Source organism: Coffea eugenioides, chromosome 10 (genome assembly GCF_003713205.1).
Source record: "Coffea eugenioides isolate CCC68of chromosome 10, Ceug_1.0, whole genome shotgun sequence".
Classification (NCBI taxonomy): Eukaryota; Viridiplantae; Streptophyta; class Magnoliopsida; order Gentianales; family Rubiaceae; genus Coffea; species Coffea eugenioides.
In genome coordinates, this window is record NC_040044.1 from 35,229,487 (window position 1) to 35,248,992 (window position 19,506).

Here is a 19,506-nt window from a genome sequence, read left to right on the forward strand (position 1 = left end):
TTCCTAAGGGATAAAATTTTCCAAATTTGGAAGGGTCCCTTTCTCGCCACTTCTAATTCCGTTCCTGAATATGTGTGAGACAAAAACATGGTCATGGATATAAAAAATGTTTTAAAATGTGTTTATAATGCAACCAAAATGCAAAAAAAAATATTTAAAAAAAAAATCTTATATCCAAATACATTCAGCAGTTGTTATACATTATTACACATAATTTACCAACCAAAGACTACTCATAGCACAAATTTTACATACTAACATGAGTGCTAAATTATTGCAATTATCAATTTCAAACTCTTACAAGTTTTGACATCTAATTGTGTGGTGCATCATACGTTGTTTTACATCAAGTTTTGAGTGAGCATTTTCGAGAAATTACTAATGGCAGTCAAAGAATTATCTGTAATTAGAAACTAGGCATGTAGTAATAAATGGCAAGTGATTTAATGCCAATGGACATTTAGGAAATATAGTACTAGTGACTAGTAAAAGTTAATTCCTTTAGACAAAAGAAGTTCACATAGGAGGTCAATATGCCATTGATATATCCCTTCAATGTAATCTGTCTACAATTCGAATGATTAGTCAATGGAAGTGAGTGTAGAAGACAAATAGGAAAAGGTAGAGAAATTACCTCCGTAGCTGATAACCTACTATAATCCAAATTTTGCTCATGCAACACGTCCGCATCCAATTATAATAAACTATGATAATATATATACTGTCAATGTATATAAGATTTATTTTTATTTTAATCTATGTAGACACATAAAGAGATAATCCACTTAATTTGATTTTTTTTTAGGTACTTGTAGATATACTTTTTGGTTCCAAGATCTTACATAAGCTAAAAAATATTTCCTCAATGTTTTGGGTTCTTTTTCATATTAAAAAATATAAAAGTTCCCAAGAAAAACATTGAATTAGACATTATAAAGAATTGGAATTCAATTCTCCAAGTTTGGATAGCAAAATTGCAAAACATCACAATAATGACAGAGACATTTATACATGGAATAGGGACATTTTAGGCTAGAGATGATCTATGTAATCAGTAACTCTGCTGTTTTCGTACATCATCAAGTGCAAGCAACTGTGGTCAGAACAGCTATTGGGGCAAGGCCATTTGTCAACACTCAACGGTACATGGAACCATTCTTGCCGCGTCATTTGTTTGCTTTTTTCATATTAATAACAGAAGAAAAGGGAGAATGCATACTAGATTCTGACAACTATTTTAGTGTTGAGAATGGAAGAATTTGCTTTGTTTATTCTCAGAAATTGATCGGCTATTACAACCTGGCTTGACCAGTTTAGGCCATGCAAATGGCTTTTAAGAATTTGATCGTGGCAAGTTGAAAGCAAATGACTCGTGCCATTGAAGCATTACAAATGAACACCACCTATGTTGAGTCCTCAAGAATTTGTTCAGAAATCGAACCATTAAGTCTTGTGCCTGCCTTTGAAACACTAATCAAATGATTACCACTTAAGCTGCTGCTTACTGATACAGTTCTTACTCTCACCAATTGCGAATTTGATATTTTACTTCGTATACAAACCAAGTTACTTGGTGCATGTAGACACCTTGGCCTGTCCGGGTTAAATTAACCATATACATTTCCTTGATATAAAGAGACACCTTGTTTCGGATATCTTCAAATGAGATGATTGACGAAATTGCTTCTTAACTAGATTTCATCTCGTCTAATTTCTCAACCTGAAACAACCGACATCTCAGCGAAAGATATGATTTTGTGACTAATTGATTGATATGATCGCCAACCACCCTATTGCTCAGACCTACACTTGACACTGCCGCCCTAGCCTGTCTCATGATATTTGATAATGGATAGAACTCGTCATTCCATCCACAGACTTGTCCACTATAAATACTCATTCACCACTTATAAATGAGGTACAAAGCTCCCGAGCTACTTGTCACTTCAGCATAGAAGTGAGACCAGGGAACAAAGCTCCAGCCGCTTGGTATTTTGTAGGTGAGCTTGTTTCCTGGTGACCTCGCCGTTCTCGCCAAGAACTCATCTCATCAGTGCATGAATTGAACTTGACAAATTTGATATTTTGCTTTGCATACAGATCAAGTTACTCAACGCAGGAATTGAATTCAACTCAATAAAAAGCGCATTCAAATTTGATTCATTAGCTAATCAAGCCAAAGCCCAAGTGCAAACAACAACAATATTTTGTACTTGATGAAGTTGTAAACTTGGCTCAAATTTGATTCGATTAGTATAAAATTTAAAATTTACACATAAAATTTCAAGTTATTCAAACCAAATCAAACTCAGCTCAATGAAAGTTCGATTAAGTTCAGCTTAATGAATAAATAAGTCAAATTCAAACACTATTTCAAATTCATTAAAATAAGCAAATAAGTTTCAATAGTAGCATATTCAATTTGATTATACGCGTTTATACTCCTATTCAAATGACTGCACCAAACATGAAGTAACACTTCACATAAAATCAAGGTTGACGACTTTGAAGAATTTCTTGTTCTTTGTCCCCGTCTAAGTCTAAACAGTCAAAAGTCTGAACACCATCAAACTTCAGCTGTTGAAAAGGAGAAGAGGGAGGACTGCTGAATTAATAATGTTAAACCTGCCAAAAATGGGAGTTATTGTCAAAAAATTATTTACTTGCATCACAATCACATTTTCCAGCACACCATCTTATCACACATACATCATATCGCAAAAAATGTTATAATAATTATCCCAAATAATATTTTAAATAATCTTCTATCCAAACATAGTAGTCCTCATAAAAGTGGTCCGGAAAGAGCAAAAAGAAAACCTTGATAATAAAAAAGTCCGCAAATTTAACAAGTCCAGAAACCCTCCTTCTAAGGTGCTAAGGTTATGATAAAACATCCAGCATCATTTGGCAAAACATTAAACTAATTCAAACCAAGCTCAACAAGCAAATCTCCCATATCGTAGCATGTTTCACCAAATAATCTCTTTGATCCTACAATCAGATAAAAAAAAAAAAAACTTACTTTATATTTAAGGATTGACTTTAAGATCTTTTGGCCATGAACATATTCTCTTATTTATGGGGCTAATACATTACAATGTGACAGCAAGTCCTGCACAGTTGCAGACTTGCAACTGTGAGACACGCCCGTCTTCTGGTACTGAGAGCAGTGATTTACAGAACGATATATTGCCAATAGCAGAAAATCACCCACAGGGTTCACTCCGAGGAAAGCTTAGCACGTGTATGGAAGAAAATTATCTTTCGGGGTAAACTCTGACAATATGCAGCTGTTTGTTATTTCAGGTTAGAACAGAAAGGAAAATTGATTTTCATTCTTCTCAGCACCAAGTTAATTCAGCCTTCGATAAGCCATGAAAAGTCAGTAAATGAAATCTTCTCATCCCACCTCAAACCTGGAAAAAGCCAGAAATACCCCATCAAAATTGATGTATTACACATTCAGCAAGTCTAAAAGTTTCTCCTCAAAAACTTGGTAGTATCATGCTCCCACTTTTTTCCGTTGCTTTATCTCATTAATTACACCTTCTGCAAGTAAATCAGCATCAGTGTTCTTGCCGAAAAATTTGACAAACTCCATTTTGGGATCCATGAGATATCTGCACACATTGGATTCAACAGCATCACACATAGTAATTACAAAGGAACACTATTACGTGTCCTTCTGGTGGCAAAAATTAGTCTCTTCCAGATAAAGACTCTTTTAATCTCATCAGAGCAGATGCACAACAATTTGCTAAAATCATCACTACAGACAAAAGAAGACTCTTCACCATGGATTATAGAAAGATATGTTCAACCACGATAGATGTCAGGATGGTATACTCCATTTGTAATTTTACTATTCAAAATAGAGGATGTGCAAAGCAGCAATGAAATTGCAGGGTGGGAATAGTAGATCAGGTTTTGTCAGAAGTTCTAAAGCAAAACTTCTAAGGCAACAGAAAAGACATTCTCCACTAATGCATATTGAAATTATATGGAAACTGAGTTTCAACAACACTATAACACACTTGGGCTTGCTGACTTGGGAATACATTTCCTGCTAACATGAGGTTTCTTTCGTTCTAGCAAGTGAAAACAATACAGATCAGATAACAGTGGTTTTTCTTCCTTGCAAAGCGGCACCATTATATTGATATTATCTTTATTCGTTAAGCCAAGTTGGTTCAACTGCCCACCTCCCAAGGAAGCTCATATCTCTAACATTCTGCTAACCTATGGTCTATACAGCTACTGGCCTTTGTCATAAAAAATCCCCCAGAATACAGTCACCTCTCCCCTTCCTGAAGAAAAACAAATATCCCAGAAAACTTTTTATTTTGTTCCAAGTATAAGCAATGGGCTTTACTCTTTTGGTCCCAAAAGAAGAAAATCTGATTAATTACCCGCCCATAGAGTATTCCTTTTGTTTGAAACACAAAGGACAAAAAAACCTATTCATCATAAAACTCAGAATACAAGAATAACAAATAGAGAATTATATTTACCACAAAACTGCATGAAGTTTTTTGCATGGTGAACATTCATAAAATCTAAATAATTGCTGGCTTAGACTAACTGGACAAAGCAAACAAAGGATTATTGCTCACCAGTTTCTCACAAATACTAGAACTAGAAGTAAACCATCATTCTTAAGGTTCCTCACATTTGAAAAGCCCACGAGAAAATTACATTGTTCTTCCCTTATGATAGAAAACTTAGGATGTTAAGAGACCAAAATAAACGATGTGGGCTTCATACATAACACTTGAATGGTTTAGAGACGTAATGTAATGTCAGATACAAAACCTCTAACAATAAAAGCAAGCAATTTAATATAAATCATGTTCATTCCACAAGCAGAAGGTAATTACATACATGACAATTGAGTGGTCAACAAGATAGTCTGAACCTTCCTCTTCTGTCTTCATATAATAAACTCGATATGCACGTGCAGCCTTTTTTATCTCATCCGCATTACCAGTAAGCCCAATTAAATTTGGATGGAATTCTAGAATCACAACATGAAACCAACTTAGACACAGCACTTTCAACTCATTTCAAGGAATGCATAAGAAGTTACTCTTTTCCTCTTTATTTAGCAAGCAACATAGAGGTGAAAGGCAATTGTTGTAGAAAGCACCTTTAACATATTCCCGAACTTGCTCAACTGTATCTCTTTCAGGATCAACTGAGATGAACACTGGGACAACTTGAATTCCAGATTTTTCTTCTGCAGATGTCAGGATTTTAGGTAACATTAATCTGGAAACAGTTAAACAGTACTCCATCACATAAAAGGTAACCTCTACAATGCAGGTAATCAGTAGCATCAAATGAATTTTCAAAAGTGGTTTGACGCTAACATCCATCGAAGACATGAATCAAAGTTTGACATTCTAAAAGATACTTCTGTAATCTATGTTTTAACAGATTATTCCAGCTCATAGAAACAATCTTGCCGGCTTGTACATGTTAAACAGGTAGAAATGTCTAAAATATTATGTACCGGTCAAAATGAATTAGCATGGGACAACAGTCATATCATTAAAGCATGACAGTCAATGGCCTTTATGGAGGCACTTTCCCAGTAGCATGAGCAGCTAGAAAAGTACTCGTTCACAGAACCATCAGAAATTGAAAACGTGTCTGAATGTGTTTACTTTGTAAAATGAGGGGGTTGGGGAAGCCATTACTAGCTCTGTATTCATGAATGTTTTTAGCCGTTCTGAAGTAAAACAAGAGGGTAAGAACTGCAAAATTACTTGGTGCAATGAAATAAATTGAAAAAGAAGATGATAGAAGTAAAATATCCAACTCCATACGTTCCATGGCCATTCAACATGGAATCTGTAAGTGGATCAGTTTTAAAGAGGTAAATTTTTATATGAGGTAACAAAACCACTTTATCAGTACAACATGGTAGTCAATCAAACTTGCATAGTAGTAAACAGCTAATGCAAATCCCAAACTCTATCTCAGGGAACTTACTTATTTTATCCACTGCAGCAGCAAGCTTTTGTAGTTCATCTGGGCATATATCCGGACAATGTGTGAATCCAAAATATATTAGATTCCAATTCCCAAAGAAATTTTTCTCAGTCACAGACTTCCCAGTATGATCCACAAGGTTGAATGGACCCCCAATTGCAGCTTTCCCTGCAGAAGGCCCCTCCTTTACTGTCTTAGAAGCACTATTGATTCCTACAAAAACAAAATTATAATAAATCTATTTCACAAATCATGGCATAATTTGAGAGAAAATTCTGCAACATCAAATTTCCATGAAATCCCAGAACAGCAAGACCACAAAGATAGACTAAATAACTGCAATGCATCAATGGCACAAGAGTTCCAATCAGTAAATTCCTGCCTTAGTAGTCCTAGGCCAAAGAATGTGAAAAAAAAATGATCAATAATGAATAAACCAAGTGGGCAAACCATCTATAACCAACCTTCAATATGTCGCTTCTTTTCCCGGTCATAATACCAAACTAATACTGCTCCAGTAGCAAGAAGTAAGAAAAAGCTCATCCATGAAACCGGCTGCAAAAAACAAATGAATTATATAGATTTTCAAAACACGTATCTATGAAATTTTAAGTTTTAGTGCTAAAATTCTAACAGTAAATTGACAAAGTGCACATTGAGGGACAACATATTATTAGAACTAGTGGTAAAGGGCAAGCTCAATTTGTGTATAATTTAAAAATAAATTATTCTGTATAAACTTATTCACATAAATTTTTCATTACTGAACATAACTTTAATCTTTCAAGATTTTTTTCCATTAAGAGTATAATTATGTTTGTATGTTTATGGGTAATTATATTGGGAAGATGTGGTTTGGTAGTTACAATGAAAATAATTTGTGGTCAGGGTAAAAAAATTAGGTGTAAGGGCAAAAATGGAAGTTCAAAACATGACAAAAAATGTTTACACCAAACTCAAGGCTCCCACTTTACATATAGTATAGATAATTCACACAATTTATTAGTTTTCCTTAACTTCACTAACTCCAACTAATGATCCACATGATCTACAAGACCAATGAATTGCTTAGGGAGATCATTATGGAATGGTACTGTCGTTGATTGACAATCAGAAATTAAGGTCCACCACATTTTTAAAAAAATTCCGCATACACTATTCACTTGATCCAGAAGTCCAATTCTGCCACCAGTTGAGTAAGGGCATTGAAAAGCCAGTGCATAACAGATTGCTAGATAACGAGTAAAATGCAATGATAAAACAAATATTGCAGAGACAAAATTATAATGCATCAAGTGAGAGATAAATGATAATCACCGAGCCTCGAATTGGCTTCCCTTGCTCGGTAGTCTTTTGAGAGCCGCCACTCGAGGTTTTGCTTTTTCCAGCATCTGAAGGTCCAGCAGAATTACTTGATTTATTCACATTAGTAGTAGTGGTGCAAAGAAACCTATGCTTTGATGTCCATGATGGAAACATTCCATATTGAACCCTTCCAAAATCCTATAGAAAATAAACACTCAAAGTCAAACAAATATCGACATATATCCACCATGTCTACAGTGCACTACATGTAAATACCTACGTGGTACACACATATATATATTAGAAACACATACATACACACACACACAGATATATATAGAGAGAGAGAGAGAGAGAGACCGATGAAGATAGAAGTTGGGACCGATGATGGAGATTTTCGAGGCCGCTATTATTATAAAGCTGTAGCAGAGGACTCCTTGATGATGAAGTTGAATGGCATCGGTTTAACAAGCTGTAGTTAGAGGAGAAAGAGCAATATATATAGCGAAGGCGGTGGTTTCTTGAAATTGCACTGGCCATATGGTTTTCTTGATCCAATAAAATACTATGTGATATCACTTGATACTGAGCTCTTGAATCTTTCTGGATCTACTGCTACTCCTACACTTGTATCCTGGCAATTGAAGTTGATTGCATTATGTACTTCTCCTTATACTAATTGGGATATACAAATAAATTAGCCTTCACCATAAATGAATTAAGATCTATAATCTTCTAGACAAAAAGTGTACAATTACATTCCGCATTAACCAGAAGAACAAGTCTTAGATGGCCATTGCATTGTTCCTACAATCAGGTCATGAAAACTCATGATGCTGCTTGGCAAAATCTAACAAGTCACCTGCTTAATTTTACTCTTTGATTTTATGGAAATTTAAATAGCAAGAAATCTCAGGGTGCCAACATAAAATTAGAAATACATTTGGAAGTTATCAACCATAAGCAAAATCTCAGGTGTTATTTACTTACATAACACAAAGTGTAACTAAAAGAAATAAAGCATACTAAAAAAGAAAGAGAAAATGAAAGAACAAAATTTAAAATTCCATAGTTACTTACTTTCAATAATAAAGTGCAAAATAATATGGAATATACTATGCACTTTCTAAGGCAAATGCACCAGCATGCAGATTAAAGAAAAAAGGTACAACAAATCCATGATTGGGATGTACTGACCCAACACAGAAACCAACACAGAAACAAATAAGGAAAAAGCAAAAGAAGTTTTTGAAAGAGGTACAGAATGGGGTTAGCCAAGATGAAGGATATTGGTCAGACTGAGCTCCTCCCGTTTCACCAAAAAGAAGCATGTAAGCTGATTTACTTTTAATTTCTAAAGTTTGAAAGAAATATTGAGTAACAATACCAAACGCAATACGACTGAAGATGAGAAGTTTTTTGAACCAAAGATTAAATGAAAAGATATCTGTGCAGACATCAGAATCAGCGGAGGAATAAATTCAAACTATGCAACATGATTTCTAGATGCTTTAGAATATTATTCAAATGCAAGATGTAGAGCTGACATAAAGGATTTACTTAGAAAATGAACTTCTGACATGCAGATCCTGGCTATTCTGACAAAGATGGGAAGGCAGTGATCAGAATGTAGCTTCTGAAGCTATACCTACACTAATTTGGACAGGACAATCAGATGGGTGGGTTGTCAGCAGGGTATAGAATTTGAGGTCCAATCCCATCATTACATGACAAGTTAGAACAGAGAAGTTAATTTTCCAGGCAGTTAGCTCCATCCAATTGTTTATTTGTTGTCTCTCTAGAAAAAAAAAGAAAAGATAACAAGGTCATCTGTGCGTTTCCATTTTTGGACCTTTTGTGAATGTACTATATCCTTCTTGAGACAGAAAAAAAGAAAGAGGAGGAGCAGTAAGTGAGAAAGCCAAATAGTAGAAAATAAGATGGGGAGAGGAAAGGTTCTGCTAAAGCTACAGAATACAAGGTAACACATAAACTGAATGTCTGACTTTCTCCAAAAGAAGAATTGGTTCCAGAAGAATCCCAATGAAGCTACGGTTCTTTCTGATTGCAATGTAGAAATAACAAACAATGCCAACAAGCTACGTTTTTGGAATAAGCTTCAACATCCAAAAACTAGCAACAGCCCGTGGCTTCAGACTAATTAAGCTTCAAAATCAGATTCCTTAATACTTCAGCAAGCTGAAAACTATTACTTCATGAGATTTTTGACCAAGTCATAACAACTCAAACCACCAAATTGCTAGACGGGTTGATATCCAAAACAGTACTATGACACAGAACCAGCCTTTGAACACCAGAAAACTATTATACCCTTGCAAAATTTCACATACATTTAATCAAACAGCAACAAGGCATAGCAGTTGAGCCTCATTACATTAATTTGCTCTTTAAAACACTAAATACAGGCACGTTTATCAACTACCTGATCAAAACCCAACAAAGAAACAAAGTTAAACATAATCCAAATGATATGATCCGCAAGATTGAAACTTTAACTTTCAGCTATTAAAACTCTCAACTTCCCATGTTTGTCCAGAGTTTCCAGCGACTCTGGGAAAAGATAGGGAAGGATAAAGGGGTTTAAACATAGCTGCAAAGAAGAAAAGGGTTGAGAAAAAGGAAAAACAAAAAGCGCGCATAGGAAGTTTTACCGGCGGGTGCTTGACGCGGTGGCGCAGCAGCAGTGAGTTTTAAACAGCAGACTTGTGGCAGAGCCTCCCGGGCTTTGTTATGCCTCATTTTCTTTTTGGCGACGAGAAATGGGGAAAAAATGGTTAATTACAAAATTATCCCCCAAACATATATCTTGATTCTCAGTTTGCCCACGAATATCTTTTTCTTTTAACTTTGGGAAAATGACCAATTTAGTCCCTAAACTTTTTTATATTGTCAATTTGATCCCTACTTAATTTTTTTGACCAATTTAATCCCTATACTTACTTATCGGTTCCAATTGAGGAACGCCGCGGCGGCGTCACCTTGTAATTTCAATCAAGCTTCTAATTGAACACTTAAACAGGGGTATTTCGGGTATTTCATATGGAAAACAAATAGTGAAATAAAGAATCATTAAAACTTGCAAAGTTCCTTTGACTAATACATTTTTAGTTTTCTCTTTGTCATGGTCATAATTTTTCTTTAGAATTCAACTAGAGAATTAAATGACAAACTTTTTGGTACATAGTATAGGAAATTTGTGATTGTTATTTGACTATGTACATGTAGAAGCATAGGAAAAGAGTTTTAATTGAACTTCACATGTATATTTTATGCCAAAAAAAGTACACTAAGACTAGTCAAAGAATTATTTTGGTATAATTCAAGAATCCAGGGACTTAAACAGTTAAAATACTAAATTACAAACATCCATGATATCTTCAAAATAGTGCAATGACTAAAGAGTTTGAAATAAAAGTTTAGGGAATTTGTGAGATTTTAGAATTAATTTAAGGAGTAAATATACAAATTCCACTTAAACATTTAAGTTGGAAAAAGTTGGTAGTAGTTTTCTTGTCTAAATAAAATTAATATATGAGTTTTCTTATGGTCCAACAAGTGTAATATGTAGAAACAAAAAGAAAACTGTGGTAGTGCAAGTAATATGAGATAATCATACTTTTTATAAAAAATAATTAGAGATAATTTTACTTTATATTATGTAGCAAGATTGGTTTCCCTATATATATATATATAAAGATTAACTTTTTTATGTACTAACAATGTAGTAATTTTTTTACATTAGCTATTGTAAATGTATGTCATATGTACATTATTTGAATTTATGCTATGTAGCATGATCTAAACCTGTTAATGTAACAAAAAAATTGTACACTAACAGTGTATAAAAAAAACTTAATCTATATATAAAGAGAGGAAAATTTTATGGTCATTTTGGAGTACCATTCTCTCAACTTGTATCTCTCATTAAATATAATAGTTTAAATTTTAAATATTTAACATTATTTAATCTAAGAGTGATAAACATTTCTTTCACCATCCAATGGTGAATTTCACTTGTAGGTATGATACCCAAAAGGAATTATAGAATCTCTTAAAAAGAGAATATTAATAAAATTAATCTTACACACATTTACGTACACATTGACACTATTTAATGAATGATAACTAATCTGAATTTAAATTTGAAATTCAAATTTAGTTACTGTATCATACACTAGTTCTCGTTCCCTTTTCACATCTCAATCCAAGAAGTTCTTAATTATGTGACCAAGAAAAGACAGTTCCATTCAACCTTTATAAACCAAGAAACAAAAGACAGTTCTTCTTGGTTCTCTTCCTACAATGCTAAAAGCAACCTTCTTTTTAGGAAAGGAAATTTCAAGTGGCGGATTGAATGATTATCAGCATGAGGAAGAAAGAATAATTCAGAAATTGTCCATTAGTAGTATTCTCCATATCTAGATGACAACCTTATGTTATGCCTTTTTGCATTTACTTTGTAGAAGTGTGACAGAATAATTTAAGCAATTTTCACGTATTGGGATACGAGAGAGAGTTGATTCCTATGGAATAAATAAAGTAATGAAAGGAACCTCTTAGTGCTTATCTGCTTCACTCATATCCAACTAAAAAATAAGAAACTTCAAATTGAACCTTTTTGAAAAATGCAGAACAAACTTCCACCATTTTTAATTGGTCAAAAGAAAGAAAGTGGAATGAAACAGCCACCTATCAGATCCCTTGAATTGTCATAGGAATCTATGAATTGTAATCATATGTCAAAATTTCATGATGGCAACTGTAGTGATTTTTATCTTTATTGGATCAGCGAAAGGAAATTCTTGACAATTTTTAAGTGTTAGAAGGAAATGTAAACCATAAAACTAATGAATGGACAAAAATCTACGGGAAATGTAGGATGCTTCTCTCTGCCTTTTCTTTTATTTTATTTTTTATCTTTCCCCAATTTCTTTCTCTGATTCCATCCATGTATACATGGTGAAAAAATGTAAATCAAGAAACGAAAATGGAATTTGTTTGTTTAAGGTTGCATTGACAAAGAATAAAGTAGTTAAGATTAGTTTTAGGCCAAAATCTGATCTTGCTCCATGTATAACAGATCTACTCAAGATGGAAGCGTCTGAAACCTTCCACTATTCAAAAGGTATTGCTAATGATCCTTGTTGTTAGGGGTGAGCATTCGGTGCAAATGCGGTAAATCGGTGCACTGAATTCGGTTTTTTCGGTTATTGCACCTATAGAAATCTAAACCGTTTTCAATTTCGAATTGGGCATTACCGAATTCATTAGGTACCCGATTTCAAATTCGAAAACGGTAATGAATTCGGTCTAACCGAATTCATCTATTATTTAAAAAAAAACCTGAAGCAAATTAAGAGAATATATAAACCAATCTTTATAGTTCAGCAACTACCAACCCCCGCAAGCCATTAGATGTTTCTCTTTTACACATTGCAGAAAATTCATATCCAGAATCCTAGGTACAACTTCTGGAGCCGTACTTTCACTAGATGTGCACCAGAGATTGAGAATCTCCACGGACAAGGAGGTAAAATTTTCATTTTAGCAAGTTTTTTCCTTTTTAATTTTTCTAACGGGTAAAAGGTGGAATTTTTCCCCAAGGCCTTAACTTTTAAAGGCTGCACAACTGGAGAGAGCTTCTTGTGTATAAACTACAAAGCTTATGTTATATAACACCTAATCTAAACTACTACAACAGTTAGAGTTTGCAATTGGAAGCTCAGATTTCGTCCCCTTATCAATTCAGGATAACAAATTTCCTAGTCGATCTTGGCCCATTTTAATGCCAGAGACACAGAGCCAAAAACAGAGGAGCACTTACCTAAGTGAGCCAGAGATAAGCAGTGATGAACCAGCGATGAACTAGTTAGATCTTGGTGCTTCGTCTTCGACACTCGGCAGCGATGAACCAGCACGGCAGGACACAGCCGACAGGAGACGTAGAGCGCGGCGGACTGGCAGAGGCCGGAGAGGCAGAGAGCAGCTTCGATTTGGGAATTGGGACTTGGGACTTGGGAGTGTTAGTGCTGTGAAAGCCCTAGGTGACGGCAGTCACGGCACTATGCAATATTGCAAATTTGCAATGGTTGTTTTCTCATTTTCAATTTTCATCAGCTGAAGATGAAATCCGACTTTTTCCAAATGAAGTGATATTGTAATTTTTAATTTACAAATTGGGACTCCTAAATTATAATACATTCATTATGCTCCTCAATGATTTATAAATTATTACTAAATTGATCCCCAAATTTATTTATAATTGAACACATTACTTATGTTCAAATCATTTTGTGGTTTAATTGGCATTTATTTGATCACTTATACCTAAAATCCTTGGTATATGATTTAAGAAACACATAAAAAGTGATTAATTTAAACTAATTTAGTTAGTAGTTACAATGAATTTATAATTTACAATGATTAATAATAAGTAATATTAGTTACAAACTTACAAATTACAATGAATCAATGATTAGTGATAAGTTACATTAGTTACAAACTTATAATTTATTTCAAATCAAAATAAAACTTATTTATTTTATTTGCAACTCACATGTATTCACTTACACTGGTTAGTTATTTTGTCTATACTTAAAGCCTTAAGATTAGTAAATAGATAATATGAACTTTTAACTTATTTGATCACTTATACCTACAATCCTTAGTCTATGATTTAAGGAACACATAAAAAGTGATTAATTTAAACTAGAATAAACCTTAGACTGTACAATGGTTAGTAATAATTTATGAATTTATAATTTACAATGATTAATAATAAGTAATATTAGTTACAAACTTACAAATTACAATGATTAGTGATAAGTTATGTTAGTTACAAACTTATAATTTATTTCAAATCAAAATTAAACTTATTTATTTACATATGTTATTGTGAAAGTCAATACACTAATACATTGATTTGCAATTCATATACATTCACTTACACTGCTTAGTTGTCTTATCTATACTTAAAGCCTTAAGATTAGTGAATATGTAATATAAATTTAGAGTACACTAATACTTGCAAGTTATAGATTACGCATTCAAATATTCAATAATTCAAACATGAATGATGTATCAAATTACCAATATCTAAATTCTAATTACTAATTATGTTTATTGTTTAATATTTAGTATTATACATATATGTATTAATTATTATCTAATTCTAGTCATGTTACTCATGTATAAAATAATAAGTATTATAGTTATCTTATATTGTAATGTATTACTATGCATTATTGTAGTCATATAACAATTAACAAATACTAAAATAATATAAATATATTGTACATTATTATATATTATTATTATTATAAATACATGATATGATGATAATATCATATACTAATTATTATTAATAGCATTTACCTATATAATATAATAAAGTATTAGTAGTATATACTAATACTAAATAGCATTTATCTATATATTATATAATTTTATATACCAATTTGGTAATTCGAATGCGGTAATGCGGTACCCGATTTCAATTACCGAATTTGAATGCGAAATCGGTTATTACCTAATTCATAATCTCATTACCTATTTCATACCATATTAGAATTCGGTGAATTTGGTACGTACCGAATTTGTACCAAATTACCAAATACCCAATTTCAAATTACCGAATTGAATTTGAAATCGGTTATGAATTCGGTAAGAACCGAATTTGCTCACCCCTACTAGTTGTTGTTGAATTTAGCTTGCCCTGGCATTATAAAAGGGACATCCTTCACCATTATAAAAGGGACATCCTTCACCAAAGATTGAACCCCAGATGTGTCTCATTTAAGAGCAAAATCAAAGGTGGGGGAAGAGAAAGGGGAATGAGAGCTGGGAGAAGATGGGTAGGAGAAGGAGGACGTGGGTAGCAAGCAATGGAATTTGGTGATAAACGAAGGAGATAATCCAAAGTTTCAAAAATACCCTTATTTATTTGGTCTATCAGGAGCTAAACAGGTTTTATGTGGTGGCACTACCATGAAACTCCTTAATTGGAATTGCAACATGAACATAAGGTTAAGGATTAAATTGGGCAAAAATATAAAGTAGGGGCAACATCAACATAAGTAACTACCACCTATGTTTTAGCTATGTTTATCCCCTTTAATCAGCCTACCCCAAAAATACATTCGATCTAAGATTTGAGATCTTAAGACCACTATTTGCATGAATAATTTAATATTTTCAAAATTCATAATGCCTAAGCTGGCAGGCTTTTCAAAGCTTATTAAGAATAACTTGTATTTATAGTCTATCATGTCAATGCATGTCTCGAGGGCACTTCTATGTTTTTTTAGGACATTATGCTTTCGATTACTTCTAATACATGTACAACAGGTACTCAATTTCAAGACACCTTCTTCAGTCTTACTTTTTTATTGTGGTTTGATACTGCTGAAAGATGTAATACCAGAGCTCCTTCTATTTTTCGACAATCCTCGATCTTTTTCGCAAATTCCCTTCTTTGTTCCCTGTTATTCTTCTTCTGAAACAAGTAAGCCCTTGGTCTCCCTCCTCCTACTCCTTATTTTATATCTTGTCAATTTTAATGGCTACCAATAGGTATATATCGTATCTAAAAGCGTATTTTGATGATAGCCCGGCGTGCCCACTTACTTCCTTCCTTAGAGTATATAAAGATATGTGAGAAGCATTTCTAGCATGATTTTCAGATTCCCCCAACTTCATTCCAAAAGCAAATTCTCCAACACTACAAGTCGGTTGTCAAGGAAATTGTTCTCAATTCAATAGGCATAGTTGCAGTAATGGAGTTGCTCAAGCTGTCCAGTTGATCAAGGAATTCAGGTCGATCCCGTGATTATGCTAGTGGGTCTAATGACACATGCTCATGCCACGAAACTTAATGAGTCACTTCAAAATATGGTTCAAATGAAACTTAATGACTCACTTCAAAATATGGTTCAAGCAGTGCAAGATATAGTTGAAATGTCAAATGCAGTTAAAGAGGCTAACGAAGAAAATTTTACCCTTGGTGAACCTCACTAAGGTCATGTAGGAGTTGGCAGATTGAAGTCCAACCAAAGTGCTTAACATCATCTTTGTTAGTGTTAATTGTTAGTAGATATGCTTGGAATGGATATTTGGTTTGCCTAATTTAGTTGTGAAAATAAAGTTTTCAAAACTTTGTTTGGACACATCAGTTTTCAAACATTTGGTTTTTAAAACTATATAGTTTTTTAAGGAACCTTACCAACTTTACTACATAAACTTTATTAAAATCAGCAATTCATATGAATGGTCAGGAAGAATTTCTAAAATCAAATAAAGGATTGCCGACCAGACGCATGGGATGTCTTTGCATACCCTATCCATTGTGATAGCTGAGTAGTGAAGAAAACGAAAAATGTCTGACGTCGAATTTGCTCACAATTCTTCCGCACAAATGCCACCAACCTCTCCACCCTATTGCAATTTTTTACCTCGTAAAATGCATTTTGCTATCGACGAGAAGAGCTAGCATCAGTGTGTCAGCCAAACTTGAAAAGCTAAAGTCGATAGAAGTTATTTTTGCCGTTTCTGCATCTGGGTTTCCAGCTTTCGCAATTTCAAACCTGAAGATTTGCTCGGCCAAATTTGCTAACCAGATTTGTAGGGAGTTAAAGGACAAATTGAAATCTATTAGCTTATATTCACAGCTAAATTGGTGGTTGTCACAATTGCTCTCCGACGGGTTCCCCAATCTGACAACAAGGTTAGTCGTCCCTCTTTCTATAGTGCCCACATCAACTTGTTCCCCCTATAATGTTGCCGTTAGCCCTAATTGCTTTTGTCCATTTGGTAATCACCTACATGAATTTGACTTGGGCAAAATACTTGGGCAAAATAGGCGTTGTGCTACCTCTCTTTATTATTGGACAATTTTTTGTCCCGCAGAGTAGTAGCAGCTCCAAGATTTACATATTAGGTCTCCCTAACCACCCGCAATCTCCAACACAAATTGTGACTGCTTAATCACAAATTTGTTTGGCTCCTACTTGTGTGAGGTCTAGATCATCATGACCTACTGTTTACACGTTGAGCACCAGTAAATGTCCAACAAGTGGAGGAGATCATTGTGTGGTCCTACTACTCCCACCTGTCTTTCTGAGACTTCATCCGTCTACTCTGTCACTGACTCTAATGACTACATCCAGTCCCTAGTTAACTACTTCAGAGTAAGTCTCGTGAATATCCATCATCCATGCCCGTAGTTGTTTGATTGTAATAAAACCTTTATTAACAGTGAGAATTATACTTTCAACAAATTTCGACCCTACTTATATTTGGTTCATGCACATCTATTAATTCATCTTTTTACCGATTACTTGAACATTTTGTTTTCTCTTGTACTTTGTATTGTTCAATATTAGTATAATTTATTTGGAACTTGCTTGCATACATCTACCTTGAAATTGTGGCGTGACATCTATTATTGGCTACCCTCTTCACTTATGACACTTCAAATAACAAAATAGGTAGTTTACTTAAATAATTTCTAGCAACCAGCATCGAGTTACAAAAAAAGTGGTTATTAAGTTAAGGAGTGGATGTTTGGCACTTGTAAAATCAAATTCTATTATAGTGGTGCCACCTTAGCTTATATGTTGCTCAGACAATAAACAAATATGGGCACCAATTTAAATAGGCCACGGTATGTGCTATTAATCCTTAAATTCAAGTCTGCAAGTTGCTTGACCATTCAAGTCCATTGGCTACTGTAATTAAAAAAATTTCAAATTAGCTTACAAATCTGGCAAACTTGCAGTCATTGATGCAAATTTGTAAACCAGCTTTTAAACATGCAACTGTCTATTTGGTTTCTTCTATAGATGTCTCAAAATCACACCATTACAAAAATGCATTAGGATGAAAACATGGAGATGCACTTCTATATGACGTACGTTGAATGGAAAAAGAGTGGGGAGTGGAATCCAAACATCGCATCAGAGGCCAATTGGATGAAACTTGCTTCACACCTTAATTGTACCTGGGAAAAGCGATATAGCTGGACCGTCTACCATTCTAAGTTCACGCGCTTGAAGAAGATTTGGCGTGCCTTTGCCAATTTAAAAGGTTTGCAACTTTCGTCCAAAACTGGTATTGGTTGGGACAAGAATAGGAGGTGCTTCTTGACCGAAGATTCTCAATGGAACAATTTACAAATGGTAACAACACAAATACCTATCTTTTTTATCCAACCATGAGCATTTTAACTTTTTCATCTTTGTCCCTCTTTGACAGACTAATTGCTATTTTGTATACCATATAGAATTACTACTGCTTGTTGTGCCATAAGAGAGCGAGTAAGTTGAGTAGCTACTGTTTCATGCCCACTTAATCTTTTTAATAATTGTATATTTAACACTACTAATTTGTTTATATCTCTTTGGTCTTGACATCTTATAGCGTGCATACAAGTTATATTTTCAATACATGCTTACCCTTCGAATAATTTTTTTATCTCCTTTTTTTATAATTCATGGCCCACTTACCTTATTCTGTGCTAATACCGAATGTGGATTCATTACTACTAGTTCAAAACACTTTACATGAATTTATATGATAATTATTTTGGTTACACACTTGGCCAAGACCCCCAGTGTGGGAATTTGTTTGATAGCTGTCCCTCCAAATAATATTCGTTGGTTTTTAATTATGACATTACAAGCTTTAATTATTTTCGCTTTTGAATAGGAGAACCAGGATTATAAGAACTTTAGATATTTCTAGTGTGTCGACAAATATTCTATACTATCTGAGGTCTTGGAAGGGAAAACTGCCACAGGGAGCCAGACTCAGTCTTCTACAGTTCCGCCTTCACTTTTCTCTCCACACAAGCGATATACGCAAATTAGAGGGCAGTCGTCTTCGCAATTTAGCGAGGAAATGTACAACGTCGACCCAGATGCTGAGTTAACCAAGAACCTCCCTTAGTAGGAGTTAAGCGAGCATAGAGCAGTCAAGGGGCCACGATCTCGGTACAGGGATCTCGCGGAAGCAAGTCAAGTAGAAGTTCGAACAATCCTTTCGTCAAGTGTGCCAACTTGCTCTCCAACCTAGCAAATTCAAAACTAAAGATTAAGGATCGTCGGGAATCCGAATTTGAGAAATTTGATGTAACAATGACAGCTCAGGTTATGGAATCGTTCGAAGCCGTGCACCCAGGGAGAAAGC

General features: G+C 34.2%; 1 protein-coding gene across 6 annotated transcripts; it reads right to left on the minus strand.

Moving 5' to 3' along the window:
* Positions 1 to 2,418: 2,418 nt before the first annotated feature.
* On the minus strand, positions 2,419 to 13,417 carry LOC113749379 (protein SCO1 homolog 1, mitochondrial). 6 transcript variants are annotated; one of them, XR_003464515.1, is made up of 9 exons: positions 13,148 to 13,417; positions 7,663 to 7,936; positions 7,315 to 7,500; positions 6,462 to 6,552; positions 5,998 to 6,210; positions 5,150 to 5,239; positions 4,885 to 5,017; positions 3,413 to 3,623; positions 2,419 to 2,625 (listed from the first exon to the last, which is right to left on the minus strand). XR_003464515.1 is itself a non-coding variant. In XM_027293086.1 (9 exons), exons 3-9 carry the CDS (start codon positions 7,840 to 7,842, stop codon positions 3,506 to 3,508), a joined length of 1,011 nt encoding a protein of 336 aa, XP_027148887.1. In that variant the 5' UTR covers positions 7,843 to 7,936; positions 9,975 to 10,065; positions 13,148 to 13,417; the 3' UTR covers positions 2,884 to 3,505. The 6 variants fall into 6 exon arrangements, 5 of the variants coding, with proteins under 5 accessions (XP_027148887.1, XP_027148886.1, XP_027148890.1 ...); XM_027293086.1 differs by lacking the exon at positions 2,419 to 2,625 and adding an exon at positions 9,975 to 10,065 and having other exon boundaries at positions 2,884 to 3,623; XM_027293085.1 differs by lacking the exon at positions 2,419 to 2,625 and having other exon boundaries at positions 2,884 to 3,623.
* Between the last annotated feature and the right edge of the window lie 6,089 nt (positions 13,418 to 19,506).

What these genes read in the sequence shown, in the direction of transcription:
- LOC113749379 (XM_027293085.1), bottom strand. Translation starts at nt 7,842, where the DNA reads ATGGCCAGTGCAATTTCAAGAAACCACCGCCTTCGCTATATATATTGC. An exon ending in TGCTGCAGTGGATAAAATAA is followed by an intron (nt 5,240 to 5,997) that starts GTAAGTTCCCTG and finishes TGACATCTGCAG; the next exon opens with AAGAAAAATCTGGAATTCAA. An exon ending in AGTTCGGGAATATGTTAAAG is followed by an intron (nt 5,018 to 5,149) that starts GTGCTTTCTACA and finishes TTGTGATTCTAG; the next exon opens with AATTCCATCCAAATTTAATT.